Here is a 21,845-nt window from a genome sequence, read left to right as displayed (position 1 = left end):
AAGTGCAATGGAAAAACGTCTGGTTTCCTCCTGCATGTTAAGTGGTTTATATTCTCCTCCTCTCCATGCAGCCTGTAACTGCAGTCTGCTACTGTATTGACGCGACACCCAGGTAATAACAGACTAAAGGAGATGACAGAAAACCCAAAAGTGATGGGAGGGGAGGAAATAGCATATATTGTCTCCTTGTGTGTTGTGTGTTTTTTCTTTTTATCTGTGTGAGTTGCAATCTTTAAATTGTGGCCTGAAAATAACAACTAGGTGATTAAGAAATGTTCCTTCCATGACATGAATGTTTATTCATCACTTTTAACATGTCCTCCTTCATTTCAAAAACAATTTCTGCATAGAGATTTAGACGCAGAGTTTTATTTGCTCAACAGAGGATCAGATGAAAGTGGATATATATCTTTACTACCTCATGCTTGTACTGACAAGGAACTCATTCCCATGATTTGTAAGTGGGTCTCTCCACAGAGCAGCATTAACAATATTCACTTTAGATAACGTATGATTCCAAGCCTGAGGAGAGGATGGGTTTTCTAGAAATGCTTTGTTAGCACTCTCCCCCTTGATAAATGATTGAGGACATGTGGCCTGAGACATCAATACAATCTCTGTTGTAATTAAAAAAAGGTGGGCACCAACAATATTACACAGCTTTCACTTTCTCTCTCTCTCTCTCTCTCTCTCTCTCTCATTCGCTTACCCACACTTCCTCTCATTGAACCCCGGAGCAGAGAGGAGATAATTCAAAAAGCACTTGCATGGAGTGATACATGAAAAAGGGGGACATATGAAATTAAATTCTTTCTTTTCGCTCTATTGTTCTTTCATTTTCTCTCCTTTGTTACATAAATGCATAAAAGCAAGGCAAGCTAGATTCTAATTATGATTTTCACAACACTAGATTTCTTTTTTTTTATTAAAAAAAGAAATAAAAAGGTGTCACAAACAAAGCAGACTTACTGTTCGCACTTTGTCAAAGTCAAAGTACTGCGTATGCTGCATCACTAAACTTCCATTAACTTGATCTTTTTCTTTTTCCAGGCGTCCTCGCTAACGATTATATGAAATCATGAAAAAATGTTTGAATCTCTATACTTAATCAACATTTGCCCTTCCTTTATTTGTAACCTAAAATAGGTCAGGAGCAGAAGCATTGTCTCCAGAAAGCCACTGCGTTTGTTCTGTGGAAACACAAATACACTAGCAGGCGGTTGGTTCTGCCAGCTTTAGCAAAACACTTCTGTTAGAAGCTTCCAGGCAGACACCACACAAACCACCGCGTCAGATGGGTGCTTGATTGGGAGCCTTGCGGTGGCCAGTGATGGTTTGAGGATGGGGGACTGAGCAGGTGTGTCGGTGTGAGCGTGGGAGGAGCCCATGGGGTGAGAAGTAGCCGGATGAAGGGTTAAAGGATGTGGAAGAAGTCATGGTAGTTGAGGAAGAGGCTAAGTTCACAATGATGGGTTGTGTGGCTGGTTGAAGCCACATATTGGAGATTGTCCTAACAGTTGTTTCTGTACTGAAGCATTCAATCACAGGATCAAGAACTTCTAGCTACTGTGCATCGAAGGGGGCGCACACTTCGACCCTTTGAAATACTGTCTGCACCGCGCGTGAACTGTCACTCCTATCCTGTGGCAACCTTGCGATGCAGATATGTGAAGGCCACTTCGGTGGCTCTTAGTGTACGGACAGGGGTTAAAAATGTGGCATGTCAGTACATGTAGGTAGGGATGAGACCTAGGGGTGAGGGAGCAGGGGTGAGGGGGGAGAGAGGGCCGAGGGAGAAGGGTCTTACCCCAGTAGAGGGCAGTCTCTTGCCGTCAGGGTTTGGGCGCATGGGCAGGGAACTGTAGAGTCTCACACCTCGATCTGCAGCAGCGTATCTGCTCTGGAAGAGGAGAAAGAAAGAGAGACATTTTTTAAGTACATTTACATTCTTTTAATGAGAATTCAGCATAAAACTTTGCATAAATGAAAAAACTCCAAACACTATAGCATAAAAGCACAATCCAAGATCAAAGATCCAGACTTAAATTAAAATAGTTTCAAACTAATTCAGTTTCAAAGTTACTTTTTTTTATGTCTTTTTTTTTTTTGTATCCATAGTGCAGGGATCATACATACTGTAGTTCTTTTTTTGCTGCCCTCGTTTTGTTTCATAAATTTCCGCCAAGTCGGAGAGCCCTGCACATTGGCTGCCATGTTAAATCACATCACCTCATGGTGATGTACCACACATAATAACTGGATAAGGTTGGCTCAGTAGCGGCACTAATGGAACTAAGCTGTTGTGTTTGGTAGCCAGGGTTCTTGTCCTGTTCTTACTGACTCCATCTTTCTATACGTTACACAGATGATAATTAGAGTGTGGTGGGCTCCGCCGGCTCCTCCCTGTGCTTATGTGGGTTTCAGCTGTATAACACAACCTGAAGGAAGTGATGGCAAAGCTCTCAGTAGCTGGGAAGCTAATGATTCGCAACAAGTGTTCCTTGCCAGGGGAAGACAGTTCAGCTCAGTGTGGTTCACACCAAAGCCCAGCGGGGCTACATCCCAGGATTCACAAAGCTCACTTTCTCTATCTAACTCCTTTTTTTTTTTTTTTATCTCTCTCCACACCTTAAACTATACACATCCCTCTGGAGCTCTGTGATTCCTTGATATTTTGTCACTCTTAAATTCTCTCTTCTAGAACATCTGGTCAACAAGTTGCATGGTGTTTCTGTCATCTCGACTTGTACAACAACGATGAAATATTTCATATGAGTGTTAATTTATAAAGTAAACTACATCCTTTTCTGTCTCGTGTTGGAGTGTCTATTGTTGCTCCTGTAAGCTGCCTGCTGCTAAAAATGCTACGCTGTTTCTCATAAATAAGAGCATAAGACATGAATTTATATTTGGTAATGACTCTGGCTCTTGTCTGCTATGTGTAGTGCTTGATGATTTTGCCACACTTATTACATACAGTCTTGAATTCTAGCAAACTATAACAAATATGACATTAAGTCTGTCTCAAACTTAAGATTTTACTTGCTTTACTATTTATCCATTCATTCTGTCACCTCATCCACACACCCTCTCTCTCACAGACACACACAAACACACACACAGACACACAAAAAGAACACAAAAAGACCCAGACACACGTAATCACCCATACACAACCAGGCTACGTCCAACGGTAGGGCTTTAGATTGCTATGCAGTGAGACATACAGTGTTTCACTATATTCAACAACTGAGTGTGAAAACGTCCCTCAACCAAAACACGCAGGCAAACACACATCCAGTCCGTGCTCACATGAGCATAGCAGTCCTCAGTTTTTATAGTGGAACCTCCATAAACACACCTTTGCAGCTTATGTTTATAAGCCTAAAAGCATAATGATTCCCACCACGCAGTGAAACCCACAAGCAGCGTATGCAAAAGCTTATGTAACATATGATGCATGAAACTTATTCGAGAAATCCCAGGCTCAAAGAGCATGATTTATGCCCTATAAGCAGCGTTCTATGCAGAACAGTATACACTATGCTGATCTAATAGCTTATAACAGACAGTGCACAGTGGCAGGCTATCCCCTGAGGCAGAATGAGAGTACTTGCTGTGTAAGGGTTTGATTTCCTGTGCTCATTATGAAAGGTGAAAACAGATGAGTAGACAGCAGTGGCCATCTCGTCGATATGGTTCGCATAATGATGACCCAGCGTTATTAAAGAGAACTCTCATTTACAACTTTCCTCGATGCTTTGATAAAACCCACAAAAACACAAATATTTGGATTTTCATTGTTTTTTTTGTTTGTTTGTTTTTTAAATATGGATATACTGTTTTCCTATACACAAAATGCACATTAACTTTTCATCGCAATGTAGATATTTATTTTACTATTTCAATTATTTGCAGTGCTATCCTAAGTCATAATCAGCAACATGACTTGGTACGTTGTGCCTTGTACATCCTCCAGTCAGAAAATGATTATCCTCTCTACCTTTCCAGAAGAGCAACTGTACACTAACTGCATCCCTCAATGGAGACTTTTTCTTTTTCGTGGCTTGTTAGGTAGCTTGCCAGCATCACAGCTAAATGAATGCCTCGCAGAATAGCTGCTTTAGCCAGCAAAGGAGCCACAGTAAGTGAATGTTTGATATTTCTCCAGTGTGCCAGGCTAATCTGGCCCTGTGGCATGCCATTACAGGGCTAATAACAGCTGTCTGCGGCCTGGAGGGGACACAAGCAGGCCTGGCTGCGCTAACTGGCCCTGACAGACTCATTAGGAGTGCTGGCACCCAGAACAGCAACAGCCAAACTCCTCACATTTCCTTGCTGGCTTACAACAGTTTGCAAGTGCAAGAAGTATTGTTCTCTACCCTTGTTCTCTGACACCTTTCTTTTGTTTTCTAGTCCTCACTTCAGATGCTCTCACCCTTGACAACCCTCTTTCACTTTCTGGCTGGCTTTAGGTTTCTGTGATATTTCTACCAAAACCAGATGCTGCCAGCCGTTTACCATCTCTGCTCGACACCATGTTGAATCCAACCCCTTTTCTTTTTTTTCTTTTTTTCTTTTTTATCCCGCACACCCACACTCTCATTCTGACCAAAATAGAGTAGAAGTCAGAGTTCTCTTGTTTGTTGACGCTACAGTAAAAGTAAAGGTAAAATAAATACATAAACAACTGTGTAACTCACTTGTAGTTTCTAACTGACTTTGGTGTACAGCCACAGGAAGATGCTGCACCACACCAGGAAGAGACTGGCATCCTCTGAACTTTGTATCAGTTACTGTAGCTTGGCCTGGCTGGGGACAAAAGGGACTTCCCCAGGCAGACAGCAAAACATTGTCCTGTCTCTTGGCAGAGTGGAGCCAATCAGTACAAGCTAAGCGGGCAGACAATAAACACAGAGAGCCAATGACGCTCGTCTGGATGTGGAACCACTAACAATAGAGGGGGTGCTTTTTTCGCACGGCTCTTGCCTCCTGTCAGACTTTTATGCTTGTGTACAGATTCACATTACACGTGACAATTTCTGACAAATCTTGTCGAAAACAGATATTTGCCCCGATCAGCTAAAGTGCGATGTTGAATACTGCTAACAACAATGAGTTGTCTGCCACCACATTATATAATATACAGGCCAACTGATACAAGATTAAGTTATCCCACATATAATGGTATGAACATGCAAATTGTCAGATAAGAAAAATAAACTGCAGCAATAAATGCTTAATCGGTGGCTTTTTTGCACATATTTGATTCATAGTGATTATATATACATATATATATATATATATATATATATATATATATATATATATATACTGTATATTTTGTAAAGATGTTACCGTCTCGCTGATAAAGCTGTAAAAAAATGTTGACTGTAAAATATCTTAACTCAGACATATCATTATGTTTATGTTGTAAAAGCAAAAGCAGTAAAGAAAAGCAAAAACAAATATTGGCTGTTATGTTGTTATCAGATGTGTATTATTCTCAGCATCCAAAATAATTTGCTGGGCTCTATTATCTAACAAATAGTAAAAAATAAAATCAGGAGCACATTAGACGCTGCGATACATCTACTCATTAGATATCAGCGTTGCCTTTTTATAGGCGGGGTTGGGGGGCGCTGCAAAGCCAAAGGCACAGCTGTGGGGCTATAGTTACCTGTAACGTTAGCTGTTGCATGTTATATTATTTACGCAGATCAAGACTTAATGGAACACATGTGTGTCTACATTCTTCCCAGATTACCTAAAAGGCCGACACACATCAGACTTCACCAATGAGAGGAATGCAAGGGCCTAGACCGGCTTAAGAGGAAACCCTATCACTCATCTATAATATACAGTAATGTATGCACGCACACATTCATACATGTACATACATGTATTAATATAGTATGAAGACATGGAGCTCCATACTGTATGTACAGTATGCACTCAAAAGTGTATGCACACTGACATCAACTCTCACTCCAAATTCAGTCTCTACATTTTTCAATCATGCTCCTGTCGTTGCTGTTCTTCTTGATATTCATATGTTATCCTATCAATTCTGTTGCATAAGTGTTTTACATAATACCAGTCACATTTCTAGCTGCGGTGGTCTAACAGTCAATAACAGAGTATGAATCACTTTTTCAGTGTCTTTTTAAAGGTCTGAGACAAAACCAACTGCATTGTGCAACATTGGTTTGCATATTGAGATGAATCATTTTCCTTTATACATTTTGTACTGAATGTGATATTGTTTAATTTGCTGGGATATGATTCAGGTATAATTTCTGCCATGCTTTACATCTGATCCTTTAACATGCTATATATGTGTAGCTTTATGTCCAAACATGAGCTGAATTTCCAGCTCAGTTTGGAAGGGTGTACAGTATGTACTACAATCATATCATATATCATATATACATTGCAGGACCATGTGTGAGTTCTAGCTTTTAGACCTTGAAGACAGATGTTTAATTTTAAAGAGGACGGACTTGAGCTATAAAATATAAACAGAAGTAACTTGCATTATTGTACTACAAAGCTCAAGGTTCAAACACAAATTTGTGTATGCTCTTTTGTTGGGCCATTACTTAGGCAGGAAGCTACTTGCACAAACATCTTGATGCATATTGTACATACTATGTATATATTTTTTCGATATTTGTGTATATTTGCACATAGATTATGGGTCGGTATGTCACATTCCATAAGGCTGTGTTTGTATTGTATGTATTATTTATTTCCAAAACACCTGTAGTGAGAAAGGCAGACAGATGAGTTGTGTGAGTACGTGCGTACATGCGTGCGTGCGTGTGTGCCTGGGTGCGTGCGGGCGCGCATGTGTACATGCGTGCAAGAGAGATGTCAACTAAGGCCTAAGCAGCTCAACCATAACCGGGACATGAACCCAGAGGCTACCTGCCTCGGGCCACTACTGACACTCAAACTACTGATCACACCATTGGGAAAATCCAGCGGAGGCTATTTATAGCTCACCGCAGCTATTACAGACTCTCCCACTCCTGGTGTAAACTCGTGTCAGTTTGTCTGTACGTACTGTACATGCTTATGCTTCTAAGGTGGGAATAACTGATTATTATAACCTTGTTACAGAACTTTGCCTTTGCCACCCCTGACTGTGCGTCAGTCTTCTGTTTATATTTCTTTAATGTTTTTTTGTTGTTCCACAAGTCAACGCAGACCGCAATTATCATGCAAGTCTGTTTATTCTCAGTCTTCTGGCATTTCAAGAGACTAGCACGATGTGTTAAAATGCAAATACTGTTTGTTGTTTGACACTCAAACTGTACAGTAGAAAGTGAGGGTGAGGTCCCATTTTCCTTTGGTTGTGGCAACTCATTCCTCACTGTTTTTTTGCCCTTAACCAGAGGTGGGGAATTTGTTGAAACTTGACTGTCACCGAACATTTACATCTAACTAAAATGAAAGGAGTCTCTGTCTGTCCGTATGTCGATTTTCTCGACAACCGTTCATCTGATCGACTTGACCCTTCACGCATTTACTGCTGAAGACTCAACGGAGTGCAGTGTCAAGTGCAAGCTCTTGAGATCTATGGGAAATTTGTGTTACTAGTGTGTAGCATGCTGGGTAAAGCTCACTCTGTCACTTGCTACAGTGCATTTAAGAACGGATGAAGACAGAGAGACCAGAGATGTTACATTAAAACAAAATCTAACAAGTATCGGCAATGTGCCTTTTGTAATGAACATTTTTGTACCTAGTATTAGCCTGGTCCCAAATTTCTTGGCAGACAGCACTCATATACTAGCATTGCTAGGAGATGCAACTATTTCATGGCAGGTGTAATGCTCAGGACACAAGGAAGCGCAGTGTCGGGTGTGAAGTTGTTTGAATGAGCGGTTTTCAAAAAAGCTGCAAGCAGCAATACCGGAGGCCAAGCAATCAGCCACTTAGAAAAGTGCATGTTTTGAACGGGGCACTGCACTTGTGCGATAAACAACTGAAAATGTTTTGCTATTTTTAAGAAAACACAATTAATGGTGGCAGTGGAGGCGACACATCTGCAACACAGTTTAGGTTTCCGTCTTTGTGCTCATTTCTCAAACTTCTGACACTGCGCTGTTCTCCCTTCTCTTCCCCTAACTCTTTCTCTCTCTTTCCAACTTGACTTTGTGTGTCTATACCTGCAGCTACAGAGGGCTGTCACAAAAAGTAGATTCTGTATCTACTGGAACAACAAAGTACAGCTTGGCTGCATGTTTTCAGGCCGGGTAAGATAAGAAATTCAACAGCACCATCTAAAATTGGGCCAAAACTCAGATACTAAGTACAGTCGACTTAGTGGATTATTGAGTAGATTTAACGCTGTATTTTTGAAGACTCCACACAAGGAAATGAAATAGAAGTCATAGATGTAATTAAAGATTTTTGCTTCAGTCAATCCTGGTCAAGTACAATTTGTCGCAGGATTTGTCATAGTGCAAAATGAAAGACTAAATTAGTGTAGTTCAAAAGAAAAAGTAATCAAGGATCATCGCCACTAAAGATTGAATGCCACAGATAAGCAATTCGTTGATGAAGTATGTCTCTTGTTTACATCAAAGGCGGTGCTTTAGACCTCTAAAGCACTACACCTCTTACCAAGGATAACATGTGTAGGAATAACTAGCCTGCTGAAATGGGTTTCCTCTCTTTTCTGTCACTTTCTGCCCTTTGCATTTGACACAAAAGCAGGAGAGATGGAGCCCATTAATAAACTGAAGTCGGTGCCCTTGCTCTCTCTGACACAGAAGGGAGAAAAGAAACTTTTCATTTTCATATTTTTTATTTTTTTTTCAGAACCCTTCATCTTTTAATGTAGTTTCCTGAAGGCAAAACAAGACAGGTTCCAACAATACGACTTACAACCAACAGCAGACAAGCAGAGCCAGAGCCCGGGGCTGTGAGCTGCCCACAACTAATGTATTACAGACAGAAAACAGATGGTTGGGAGAAGATTTAGCTAATACAAAAACAGGGGATTTGCTCTTTTCTTTTCTTTTTTTTGTTACCAAGAAGAGGTACACGCAAAGGCTAGATTATTTTAATACAGGCAGAAGCAGTGGAGAATAAGTCCTTAACAAATTGGGATTGCTGAGGAGAGCAGAGACTCCTGCATGTCAGTTTGCATTTGTCATCTAATTTCATGAGAAATTCTGTGACTGTGATATAAATGTTCTTGCGTTTCCTTTAACAGAACTTAGCAAATATACCATCTGTACCGCATTATAAGGATTTTTAGCAACACGGTATTGCTGATAGTAAGACAGGAAAAGGATCAGTGCGGAAAAGGAAAGTTGATTAGCAACATTAGCAGACATTTATTGACCACAATTTTGACGATCGAGTAAAAAATCTCTTATCCCAGCGTGAAATATTTGACAATTTTCTGCTTTTCTTGATTTGATATGGTTGTGAATTGAATATTTTTGGATTACGGACTGTTGGTTAGACAAACAATCTGATCATCTGAAGACAACAACTTGGGCTCTAGGAAATCATGATCATTGTTTATTAATACTTTCTGACATTTTAAAGACTAATTGATTCATCTGAAAAATAATTACGTAACAGATCAACAATTGTTATTTACAGTCCTAAAAGGTGCCGAAAGGTTCAAAACTACTTAATTTTGGATTGAAACGAGACAGTGTAATCTCTCATGCATTATTGCATTAATCTGTATTCTTATAAAGAGCATGAACTGAACATAGCCTTGTTCAGTTAAAGGTACTCCATACAATATCCATAATAGTAATGAAATAAAGTATTTGTTAATGGTATAACTGCAAAAGCAAAGCATTAGAATCTGAATCAGTATTGAAAAATGTCAATTTACCTCAGAACATTTAAGTAACATTCAAATAATAATATTTTTTAAAGTTTAGATGCATTTATTTGAACCAAAAGTGTTGCTTTTCCGAGATGTGAGCTGCAGAGCAAGTCGCTGCCTGTGTTAGGTAACCTTGTACAGTAAGGCAGCTTTAGCAACATGTTTAGAAGTTCAATCACACATCGCAGGAAGACAGAGAGTGTGGGAATGAGAGTGGCAGTGAGGATGGGAGAAGACAAGGCAGCAAAGACAGAGAGAGAGAGTTGTAGAGTAGGCAAGAAGAGAGAGAGAGAGAGAGAGAGAGAGAGAGAGAGAGAGACGGAGGGACAGAGTTAGTTGAGAGTTGATATGCTGACTACAGGCAGTTGATTTGGTTTCAGAGAGCATTGTTACGGTGCTTTGAATTAATGCCTCCCAAAGAGTCCAATTGTGATTCTTGGGCTGTGCTGACAGAATATTTGACAGCCTAGGGTGAGCTGCTGATGTCAGCTGAATCCTCTGTTCTGTGAGTAAGTGTGTGTGTGTGTGTGTGTGTGTGTGTGTGTGTGTGTGTGTGTGTGTGTGTGTGTGTGTGTGTGTGTGTGTGTGTGTGTGTGTGTGTGTGTGTGTGTGTGTGTGTGTGTGTGTGCGTGTCTGTGCAAATGTATGGGTGATACCCAACACATCCATACACCTACACGTCTTCAGATATGTGTGGATGTGCAAAACCTCCCACGCGGACGTGTGCAGACTCCCCCACATACACACACAATGGACACAAAGACAGAGTCGACAGTATGTGATAAAGACATGATACATAACTCAAATCCTAAATGACTCTAACACACACAGTGACACAAAAAAAAAGACTCATATGCAGCTAAATTGAGCACATTCACTTAATCAAGATGAAACCGATTGACCAAGTGTTTTTTTCTTCTTCCGACAAGAAGCATGTTGTCCCTTCTGGGTGGCTGGAAGAAATAAAAAAATAAAAAACAGACAGGCCCAATGCCAGTGATGAGAAACAATAAAGATGCTCAATTAAAATAAATGTGTTGCACAGTACTGAGCCAGTTTGACAGCAGCTCACATGAAAACAAAATCATTTATGAAAATGCACTAAACAAACCTGCAGTTACCGCAGATATATTAATTGTATTCATCATGTTAAGTCTCTGGATCTTAAAGCTACTTTTATCTCCTACGCTACCAATGTGCTGTGAGGAGATGGATTGTGGGCAATCCAGACTGAATTGTGTGTTTAATATGTCATTACAGACAGATCTAACTGGAAATTCTATATTGATTTCTATAATTGAATAGGTTTTTGTCAAACACATTAATGTATACAAATGCAAATCAGTGGTAATTACAGAATTAATTGGCAAAGCCTTTTGCATAAAGAAAGACGTATATAAATCTACTGCATATGATGCCCAACCAGTGCACTGAGCCTACATTAACACATAAATGTAGTCTACATAGTGTAGTTCATTTATTTATTCTCATTCTGCAGGGGTTAATGATGCGTTTTAATGCAAATAGATTGCAAATGTGTAGTTGTGTAGCACATAGCATGCAACAGCACATTGCTTATGTTTTTGACATCCCTTCATGGTCAAATGTACTGCTTTTCTCTGTTTCTCTGTCAATGTCAATTCAACTTATTTGGGTTAGATGGGAAATTGCGGTGGCCATTTTTTACTATTTTCTGACATTTTATAGACAAAACAACAAATCCATTAATCAAGAAAATAAACAAGGCCTTAATTGATAATAATAATTTGATAATAATAAATATTTGATCCCTGCTTTAAATGTTTAGTTGTATGGTATAGTATAGTATAGTATAGTTGTGTAGTTGTAATGGCCAACTGACAACTTGCTAGTGACTTGACTGATATTAGCCCTTGTGCGCTTACTTTACTTGAAACTTAACTTTGACTAATAACACCAAAAGGAAGAGGGGGAAAAACAGCTCTGACCACCAAGAGGAAATTTCTATAATATATCAAACAATGCAAAATGATTCAGCGTTAGATTCAAAGTATGAAATCCCCTTGTCATAATCTGTGTGTATGACCTGCCACAAGATATGAGACAAGTGTAATAAGTACATAAGTAGCAGATGAGTCAAAGGTATATATTTAGAGTTTACACTAAGTAACCTTCCTTTTTCCCCATGCGAAACTCTCGTTCTGCTGATTTGAGAACTTTGCTCACCACAGTATCATGAAAAGTTTAGTATGATTGTAATAACACAGTTTTTGTGTGCTTTACAGAGGTTTCTACAGTGGAAACATCCTAAATCTTGAGCATGAAAATTCAGTTCTATTGATCTTTTTGTAGGAAAGCTCAGAAGCCTCTTCTTCGTTAAAATGAACTAGATACGGAAGAAATAAAGAAGAACAATAGGAAGAGCAGTAGGCAGGAGACTCGCAACCAACTGAAGAGTATAATTGTGATGCAGGTGTTGATTTCGTGGATGAATACTTCTCCTCTTCCAGTCCCCTCTCTCTCTCTCTTTCTCTCTCTCCAGCCTCTCTCTTCTCCCTCTCTTTTCCTCTGCTATCCATTTCCAGCACCTCTGCCTTCCTCTCTCTCTCTGCCTTTACATCTTTCTCTCCATCTTGAGTGCTGTGCCTCACCCTAATTAGAAATTCCCCCTCCGACCAACTGAAATTGAATTGCCCATCATTTGCATAATGATAGCTCACCGGGCCGACGGCCGATTTACCATGAGATGAAATGTAGCAATCACTTAAGAGAGTGACCATGAGGCAGTGTGGGTAACGGGGAGGGGGTGCATGGAGAAGAGAAGGAGAGAGAGCAAAAAAGAAGTGTCGAGTGTGAGGATGAAATGGGATCACAAAGATAGAGAGAGCGAGAGAGAGAGAAATAAAGAAAGAGAGAAATCCGACAGGTATTTAGGTTATTGTCTCATACAGCAATATAGCCGGGGGGAAGGCTGTGTCCTCAATATGACAGCAACTGGACACAACAAGGACACAAAAGGACGCTTATGTAACAATTTTCCCCTTGTCAATGGAAGCACTTCTGTCTTTCAACTCCAATTATCATAGAGCATGTTTCATACAGAGCCACTGTTCCATCAGAGCGCTGGAGAAATCCTGTTTTCCCCAAATCCTTATGCGCTGATCTTTACCCTCCCACTTTTGTATTTTTCCCAATCTCCAGCTGCCTTCTCCCTAGGGTCATTCAACAATTTTTTTTTTTTGTTGCAGACTATTCATCACAATAAAAAAGAAGTAGCACAACTGATACAGGAATGAGAGTGTCAGTGTCCAGTGATTACTCTTTTATTTCACAGTATCTTATATTATATTTAGATATGGAATCAACTCAATGAGCAACCAAAGGTCTGTCAGCTCTAGTCAGTCAAGACACATTTACCATTTAGAATGAACAGCTCATACGATTTATGTGCGTTTTAAGTTTCCTACTGATAGCAAACAATCCTTTTTAGAAAGTAAATAAGGAAACGTTGATCATTAGGATCCAGGGGTATGTTTTTGTTCTCTTAGGACAGGAATAAAAATACTTCAAAACAATTAATACAAGTCAGTGACCTCTATTGTTGGTTTAAATGTTAAGCTGTTGCGCACTATTTTTAGTCTCTCGAGTAGATGTTTGGCAAGTTCTGACTTTGTTATCTGCACGAGATCAACATCGGGAACTTCTGAACCACCCACAGTTTACAAAAAATGGTCAGGCTGTCAACTGTGTAGTTGTCAGTGAATGCCCTATCAGCTCCAAAACTGTCACATCATGTACAAATTACTGTAATCAACGATATGATAATCATCTCCTTGTCTCGCCTCTTCTGGGGTATCGATCTTGTGTTCCACTAGGCCTGAAAATTTGATTTGTAAAAAATCCTGATAAATCCTGTCTCGGTGAGGTCACGTAACTGCAAGGAAATCAAATAATGCAGCATGATGAGTGTGCAAAATCTTAACATGGAGACAAACTTGCCACTAAGGGGCCTTTTTATCAAAATTAGTTATTCATGGGACAGAGTGGGCTGAGGCAATTGGTGTAGAGGTCATATTTGTTTCTACAGTAATAGTCATAGTGATGTGTTGGGCTATCAGGATGGAAGCTCTGCCCAGAGTCTGATAAGGCCACTGTTTATTGTCTAACTTCCACTCTTTAACCTGAGGAACCTCACACTCTCACACACGGTACTTTCCACTCCTTAGCCATTACCTCAACATGTGTTTGTGTGTGTGTGTGTAATCTTTGGTTTCCATCACATGGTTTGACCTAATTAAAAAGTCCTGTAGATGCTCAATAAGTGACAGATCATCGGAAAGCTCACAGAAGTGCACACACTAAGACACAAAGCAGTCTAGTAAACCACCACTGGCACATTTAGGCTTTGTTCATAATATTTTCATTGTAGCTTTGCTTGACTTTCCAGCAATTCCATCCGCTGTGTGTGCATAGTCAGTTTTTGCTACTCAGATAACATCAAATAAGAGCGTCAAATAGAAGCACTTCATAGAAGAACTGCACCCTATACTTCTAGATGTAATTGCGTTTTTATTCTTCCTTGCCTATGCTGAATCAGTTGCTGAATCTATGGTATTCTTTTAACATCTACACATACACACACAAACACACACACACACACACACACAAACACTTCACTCAGTGCTCAAATTATTTATTCAATTCTTCAATCTCCTCTTTCTATGTCCATCTCTACATAAGTGATCAGTGATCACATGTCGCATGTTAAAGTCGGCGGGCCCAGACAGGAGGGAGTTAAGTCCCTTATCTCTCCTCCCCAGAAGAAATTCCTACTAGAGGCCTCGCTCTGCTGGTTTCCTGCCTTCTTGCCCAATGCCCTATTTTTACTCATCGGCTCTAGAATACCAGGGGCAGCTTTTTCCTTGTCACTAACATATTTCCTGCCATTCTCACTCTGACATTTCTCCCCGCTGCACGGTTGCTCAAATCGTTCCCCCTCTTTATGGGTCATAACCTTTCAATCGGGCCCGCTCATATGCAAATGTTCCGGGCCGATGCCGGAGCCGCTGCGTACACATCCGTCATTTTGGTTGGGCTTTTTTGGTGTTCGCAGGTTTTTACCATCAGTGTTCGCCAGGTGTTAATTTTGAGATCTTCCTGAGAGCAGCCAGAAACAATCAGGTCCACTCTGCGCTTTGCCGTCAGGTTACCTGACTGTAGTGTATAATGGCTCATCTACATAACCATAAGCGCTTTAGTGTTTCAGGCTCCAAATTAAAAGAATGAATAGGGCTCTTAATTTTTGGGAATTTGTATGTTTATTTTCAACAAGTTCAAAACATGTCAAAATTGGATTTAAAGACAATACCTCAAAAAGTGGTGCATTATCTGCTGTTCATTTGCACTTTCTTCCCATTTTTCTGTTTATATTAGAGCAAGCATTTTCTGACAAGTCAACATTGCGAGGGGACTTTATTTGTTCTAAGCTGTGGTGATAATAGTCTTTTTGTAGCAGAGTACCTACATTTGAACCAAACAGAGACACAAAATCTTGGGGAAATGTGTTCAAACTGATCTGCTCCTTAAAAAAAGAATCTGTCACAACTGAAAAAGATGGACCTAAAAGTCCTCACTTTTTGTGTGAGGAAAAATAAACCTTTATGATGCTGCAGGTATAGTACGTATTTTGACATTTTACCCCAGAGAATGAGGCCATTATTGAACATATCAGTGGAAACAGTGTCTGACCTTGAGTGCCTGAGTGGGCATTTCCTACCTAGGCTACAGTAGCTAGCACTGATTCCCAACTAGGAACGTGTTAACTTGAGAATCATCAGGAGCTTCTGTACACTCTGATTTGGCTTCATCATGCATTACACAAGCAAGTGGGGTCAACATAGTGTTAACTGTCTTTCATGGGTCCAGTTGTGTTAATGACAATGGCCATACTGTCACAGCAAAGGGAAGTCTCGTTTTTGTTTGTTAACTCTCTTGTTAGCAATCAAGACATGGGAAATCTTTCCTCCTTAGGCAAAATTTGTCATTTTCTTTTACTTTGTCACGTACCCTTCTTTGTTTGCTCTCATGCTCTCACAATTACAACAACACCGAGAGGTCACCACTGAACAAGAAATGTAATTGTCGGTCTTTATGAGTTTACTAATCAACCCATATGGTTGTTTTCGGGGTGAGAACGGGCTGATATTTTGCACCAAGAAAAAAAACAGTGCCAACAACATCAGGCCCAAACATTTACACCCTCTAGAGAACACCAATGTAGAAGGTGTTATCGTTAAAAAAACATAAAAAAACGTCTTCTTTTTGCTCATATACGCACCAAACAGACTACTGGTTTAAACATAATAAGGCTTGGTCTTTTTATTATTATAAGAACCAACTCTTAAAATAATCCCAACCTTTCGTTGCCAATGTTGGATTTTGACAGCTGGAACGATCCCTTCAAAGTCGCAAATCAAGATGTAGAATTTCTGGTTCTCAACCTTACTGAAGCATTTTGCATTTTGTAACCAGTGACTTGAAGTTGAAGTTGAACTACTTCACTCACAAGGCTCGAGAGTCCGTGGTACAGAATGTGCAGTTAGAGAATTCTAAGTAGAGAGGCCTAAGGAGGCCTGAGGAGGAGAATGAATGGCAGTTTAATGAAAGCCTGGGGAGACATGATTTCAGTGACTGGATCCGTCACTGCAGCTTTCATCCTATCATACACCAACATGGTTTAAACGAAGGTGGGATGATGCTGCTTAAAAACACTAATGGCACATACAGTAAAGGGAGCATACTTTGCTACTGTGTTTCTTTCTCACCAAGGTCTGATTGCTCCTAGTATATTATTGGAATGCAGCTCTCAGTATATTCAACCAGCTACAGCAAAAAAAAAGAAAAAAAGCCCCATTGTCCATTTTCATGGTTACTTTTTTTGCACAACGGTGGCATTGACATTCCAAATAAAGATAGTTTTTCTTCTCATTCATATTTGCAGTAATATTGTAAACGTGCTAAAATTCATTCTTAGTGGGATATTGTGAACCCAAGACGGAAGACACCTGTGCTTGAACCACACTGTCTATTGTATCACTTTTTTTTGTCCCTTTACTGGGTACATTTATGGATATCAATATTATTTCCCAGTAGGAGGTAAATGGTATTGAATGGTTGCCAGGCTGCTGGAGGGGAGACTGCTCAGCTGACTAAAAGAGCCATTCTCCATTTTATCTCTCAATCAGTGTGTGTGTGTGTGTGTGTGTGTGTGTGTGTGTGTGTGTGTGTGTGTGTGTGTGTGTGTGTGTGTGTGTGCCTGAATACCATTCTACAGGCGTGTGTATGTGCAGATGCGTGTTTCATTCTGACGAGGAGCAGAACGAGCTGGAGCTTGCTGCACCAATAGGCCATGTAAGAAAAAATGCACGTGATACAGGCGAATACAGCCGGTCTTCAGCAGGATGGAAAGACTGTAATCAAACCATAAATCACAAATCACTGAACTGCCATCCACCCAACGCCTCTCCCCCTCCCTCTCACTTCTTTTATTGTTCCTACCCTCTTGCTCCTCTCTGCAGAGCTCCCTAGCATGTTGTGTTACACACAGCCATGCATAAACTGCTCTGAAAGAGGTGAATGGCAGATCAATGAAATATGCATTTTCCCCATATCAAAGGTTTTCGTCATGAGATGCCAGAAATCATACAGTGTAAAAAAAAATATATAAGAAAATTGTTTTTCAGAACAGTGAGCTTTTTCTATAAGCTCTTGTGGTTTGACCTGTGGTGTGTAACAAACCTATGTCTATATCTTACACAAACTGCAGTCACATGTGTGCATGGTCATTTGTTTTTCCGACGACTCACCAACACGCGCAGTCCACATTTGTCTGGCCATGACATTTCGTAGTGGGCCACCTGGTGTTCTGTAATATCAGGATAACAGTGGGGTCATTGTGAAGGAGCTGTGTGATATCAAGGAGAGTGACCCATTTAGAGCCCAGCCACAGAGCTGACAGGCCTCTGTTATGTCTGGGACATCTGGGAGGCCGGAGACGCTCACTCTCCGCCGTACTCCTTATATAAGTCAACCCTTACCAGAGAGGAAAAGACATCTGACATGGTCCCGGATATTTCACACGCTCACCTATAGGAGCTATTCAGGAGGTAGGGCTGTAAAATGGTGCTGATACTGGCGAGGCTCTGTTACAGTACACTGAGAAATCTGGAAGGGATCCAAACAATATCTGAAGCTGCTCTGGTAATCTTGCAGATATTTTAGAGGGCTGGAATGAAGTTGCAGCACAGTGCTATCTGCCGCTCAGCAGAAGTGCCCCGCAAAGATCAAGTGATCAAGAGAAAAAGTTCTATCTCATTATTCAAATGAGAATTACTTTTTTAGTAACTGGTTCAAACCACTGATGTTCAAAAGGGGCCGCATGTTCCGGAAAAATAACGGTAGCTGGAGAAACTGACTGCTTGAACGAGAGAGAAAAAACAGGGAATTCAAAGAAACGAAATGTTAACATTCATGTATCATACACAATGCTGTCCAAAACGACTAAGATTTGTCCAATAAAGCTGCAGTGTTGCGTATTATATAAACGAATACATGAATGCATAATGAGAGGCCAAAATGAGCCAAGGCAAGCACACTGAAAAATCCCCCAGGGGAAAGGAAATTATTCAGAATAGACGAGGACACAATTCATAATAATATTGGGAACGGAAAGTTTTTTCTCTCTTTATTTAAAATACATACTTTAAATGTAAATCCAGAACTAACCTACATGTATTGAGTGGATTACTTTAACAAGATAGGGATTTTAAAGGATCTGTATTTTTACACTGATTTCAAAGCCACACTTTGAAAATATGGCCCGAGGTAAAATTGCTGAGACAGCATATAGACAAAAATGCAAGCTAACCTAATACATGTACGGTTCAAATGTAAGAATTTGTGCACTCTTCAGCTTTGTAACAGCAAACACTCTGATTATTCCATCTAAAAGAAGCCCGCTGTCATTTCACATTCTGTAGCCCAAACAATAATTCTGTATCATGAGGCTATTCGTTTTTTTGTGTGGAGAGGCAATTAGCTGCAGAGATTGAATCATCGGCCCTTGTTTCACTTTCCATGTAATTAAATCAGCTTCTGAAAAAAAAAACGATGTAAAAGAAAAGAAAAAAAAAGAAACCATGTAAGCCGGCGTACGATTTAGGGAAAATTAGCATTTTTAATCACAGTACATTACTTTAATAACTCAATAAATCTGTGGCAGCTGGAGCATCTGAGAATGTTGTCACAGCCACTTAGTTCTGCATTTGCAACTAATACAGGCTGATGAGAATCAGCCCGAGAGAGAAAGAGAGAGAAGAAAAAGAGGGTTAGAGAAGGGGAAAAACAGAAATCCAACAGAGTGAGAGAGAAAGGATGAGAATCCAGGGAGATAGGTGAGGAACAAGGGCGAACAGAACCAGGAAGAAAGAAATATCACCGCAGACTTTGGCACAGAGAGGGGCTCAGCAATTGTCTCACCCCCTTCAGTTATTAACTGCTAATCCCCAATTAGCTCATCCATCACTTCGGTGTCATACGCGAAACCTGCTTACCCCTCATGCTGCTTTGTTGCTTGGGTTTGTTTGTGCGGCTTAGCAAAAGTAGTTGCCAAATACAAGTCTGAATGACTACAGAAAATCTAATTCTATTGTAAAGGGATGTCAAAGATGCATACAGTGCACAACCAAGCTGCAGGAGTTATTACAAATTTGAAGCTGATGTACCAAGTCCACGGCAGAAGGAGCGCGGCCTCTTTAAAGTGAAGAGAAAAGCCGAAATGTTATTGGAATGTGATAAAAGCTGGAAGTGTTGCTGAATGGCCAAGCACTGGTTCATGGATTGCCTCTCCATATCTACATTTTCGTATATTTTTTCCAACACTACTTCATTCTCCAAGAGCCACGTTTTGGTCAAAATCACAATACTTTGACAGACACGCTGCCCTCTCCAGAAACTAGACTGAGCACTTGTTCAAACTAAAACAGCCCCTGGTTACATTTAGCGCCAAACTAAACGCAGTGTTTGGTTCACACAAAAACGAAAGGACGGGATAGAAGGATGGCTTGCATCTTGTATCCGCCTGATAGGCAATTGGCTTCTTTAAGGGCTTTTTTTATCAATTACTGTAATCTGTAAATTCATATTTCTATTGATTAACAAACTTTCACCAACATTCCAAAACCCACAATCACATTTGAGATGCTGAGCCGGTGGATATTTGACATTTTTGCTTAGTATATGGCTTTAACTAATGATCAGTGATCATAATTACTGGCAATTTGTTTTTTTGTTGGTCAAAAGATTATTAATCAAAAAATCCTTTTAGCTTCCTTCAGCGTGGCCTAAACGTAACCATGACTTCTCCCTCATTAAGTGCACATACATGAGGATACACATGATGTTTTTGGACTGCAATGACAAAAAACCATTGTCATTTAGTCGTGGGAACTTGTCAAACACTACCGTGTGATTGGGCTGTGGTAGGAAGACCAATGTTTGATGTTGGATGACGTTCACTCTGCTGTAATGAAAATAACAGCGAGTGTGAGCAGGTGCATGAGCACAAATGAAAGTGAGAGCGGGTGTCCTGTGAGCACATGCACGGCTGGAAAAGAGAACTCTGTCTTGGTTTGTGTGCATGTGTCAATGCTAATGTGTGGCACACATCATCTAATCTATTAGTTTCTTTTTTTTCTTTAAGTTTGCAGAATTGTCAGGCCTCTTTCTCTGTCAGCCAGATACAGCTCTATCTCTCTATCTCCTCTTCCTCTCTGTCGGATGTTTGTTTTCTAGTTCTTTACACAAGCTGTAATAGTAGAAACCTACAACATTGTACAGTTTAACAGTGTATTCCTAAGTCTTGATTCACACACACACACACGTTTACTGGCATCTTTTCACATTGAGTATCTAAGAAGGCACACACTAGGAAGAAAATCCTACGCCTTTATTGAGATATTCACATTCGACATAGGCAGGAGAGGCACATGAAAGCATTATGGCACTCAATCAATGCCCTGAAGGTGCATTGGCAGGCGTCTGTGCCTGTTCGCTCTATCTTCGCAGTTCCATTGAGGAGACGGAGAAGCCTTGTTTCCAGTGATACACAGCTTTTTGATTGACTTAGCAGGCTTTGTCATGCACACGTTTAAGCTTCTGTCTAAAAAATCAACCGTGCAGCGTAAGTGCGCACGCGCGAACGCTGCAGCGCCCGCAAAGCCGCAAACAGCCATTAGCAGGATAGTGGTAGACCCTGCTAATTAGCTCATCATCTCAACACCTCTCTCCCTCGCTCCACGGATCTGGTTGCAAAGTACACAACCCAAAAGTGTCAGGGTGTAATGAAAGAAACTACAAGTATTTTTCCTTGTGCTCTCTGGGGACAAGAGGCGACACACAGGACTTGTAGTTTCCTCTATCGACTGTGTGACTAACACTAAAATAGCACCCGAAGAGGCTAAGTTGATTTCACAGGACAGGTACAGGGAAAAGCTATTATAACGCCATGCCAGGCTGATTTTGTAAGAACGACTCGACTCGGCAGCTCGATCCATTTGCACCAGTGGCAACAGTGGTTTAGAGGCAGATATTTTTACACCACAAATAACACAACAAACACACAACAACCTAACAGCTCACGTTCTTGGTTCGGAATTGATCTGCTGGTTCCTTCTTCTGCGATTCTCTCCATCTCTCTTAGGGCGTTTTCACACTATTGTGTGACTGTTAAGAAATTGCTGTTATTATTCTACTTTGAAAATGCTTGAAATGAAACCCTGAAATTTCTCGTAAATGCGAACAGTACAATGCAATCTCTAAAAAATCTGAGAATATATTTGTTTTCTTTTTTGTGGTTCATACTGCCCTCAGGTCATTCAAAGAAGAGGAAGATTACTGTGTTCTTTGTGCATACCAAAACAACCTCAAATGTCAATTACTGTTG

At 40.3% G+C, this 21,845-nt stretch overlaps 1 protein-coding gene across 6 annotated transcripts in view; it reads right to left on the bottom strand.

Moving 5' to 3' along the window:
* tox2 (TOX high mobility group box family member 2) overlaps positions 1–21,845 on the bottom strand; it is a 92,472-nt gene that overhangs the window by 58,659 nt on the left and 11,968 nt on the right. For all 6 annotated transcript variants that reach the window (XM_032513682.1, XM_032513679.1, XM_032513681.1 and 3 more), the window contains exon 2: positions 1,808–1,900. In XM_032513682.1, coding sequence (XP_032369573.1) covers positions 1,808–1,849 — 42 coding nt within the window. In that variant the 5' untranslated portion in view covers positions 1,850–1,900. The remainder of the gene's footprint in view (positions 1–1,807; positions 1,901–21,845) is intronic.

The sequence above is a fragment of the Etheostoma spectabile genome, chromosome 4 (genome assembly GCF_008692095.1).
Source record: "Etheostoma spectabile isolate EspeVRDwgs_2016 chromosome 4, UIUC_Espe_1.0, whole genome shotgun sequence".
Classification (NCBI taxonomy): domain Eukaryota; kingdom Metazoa; phylum Chordata; class Actinopteri; order Perciformes; family Percidae; genus Etheostoma; species Etheostoma spectabile.
This window is presented reverse-complemented; position numbering and strand designations above follow the sequence as displayed.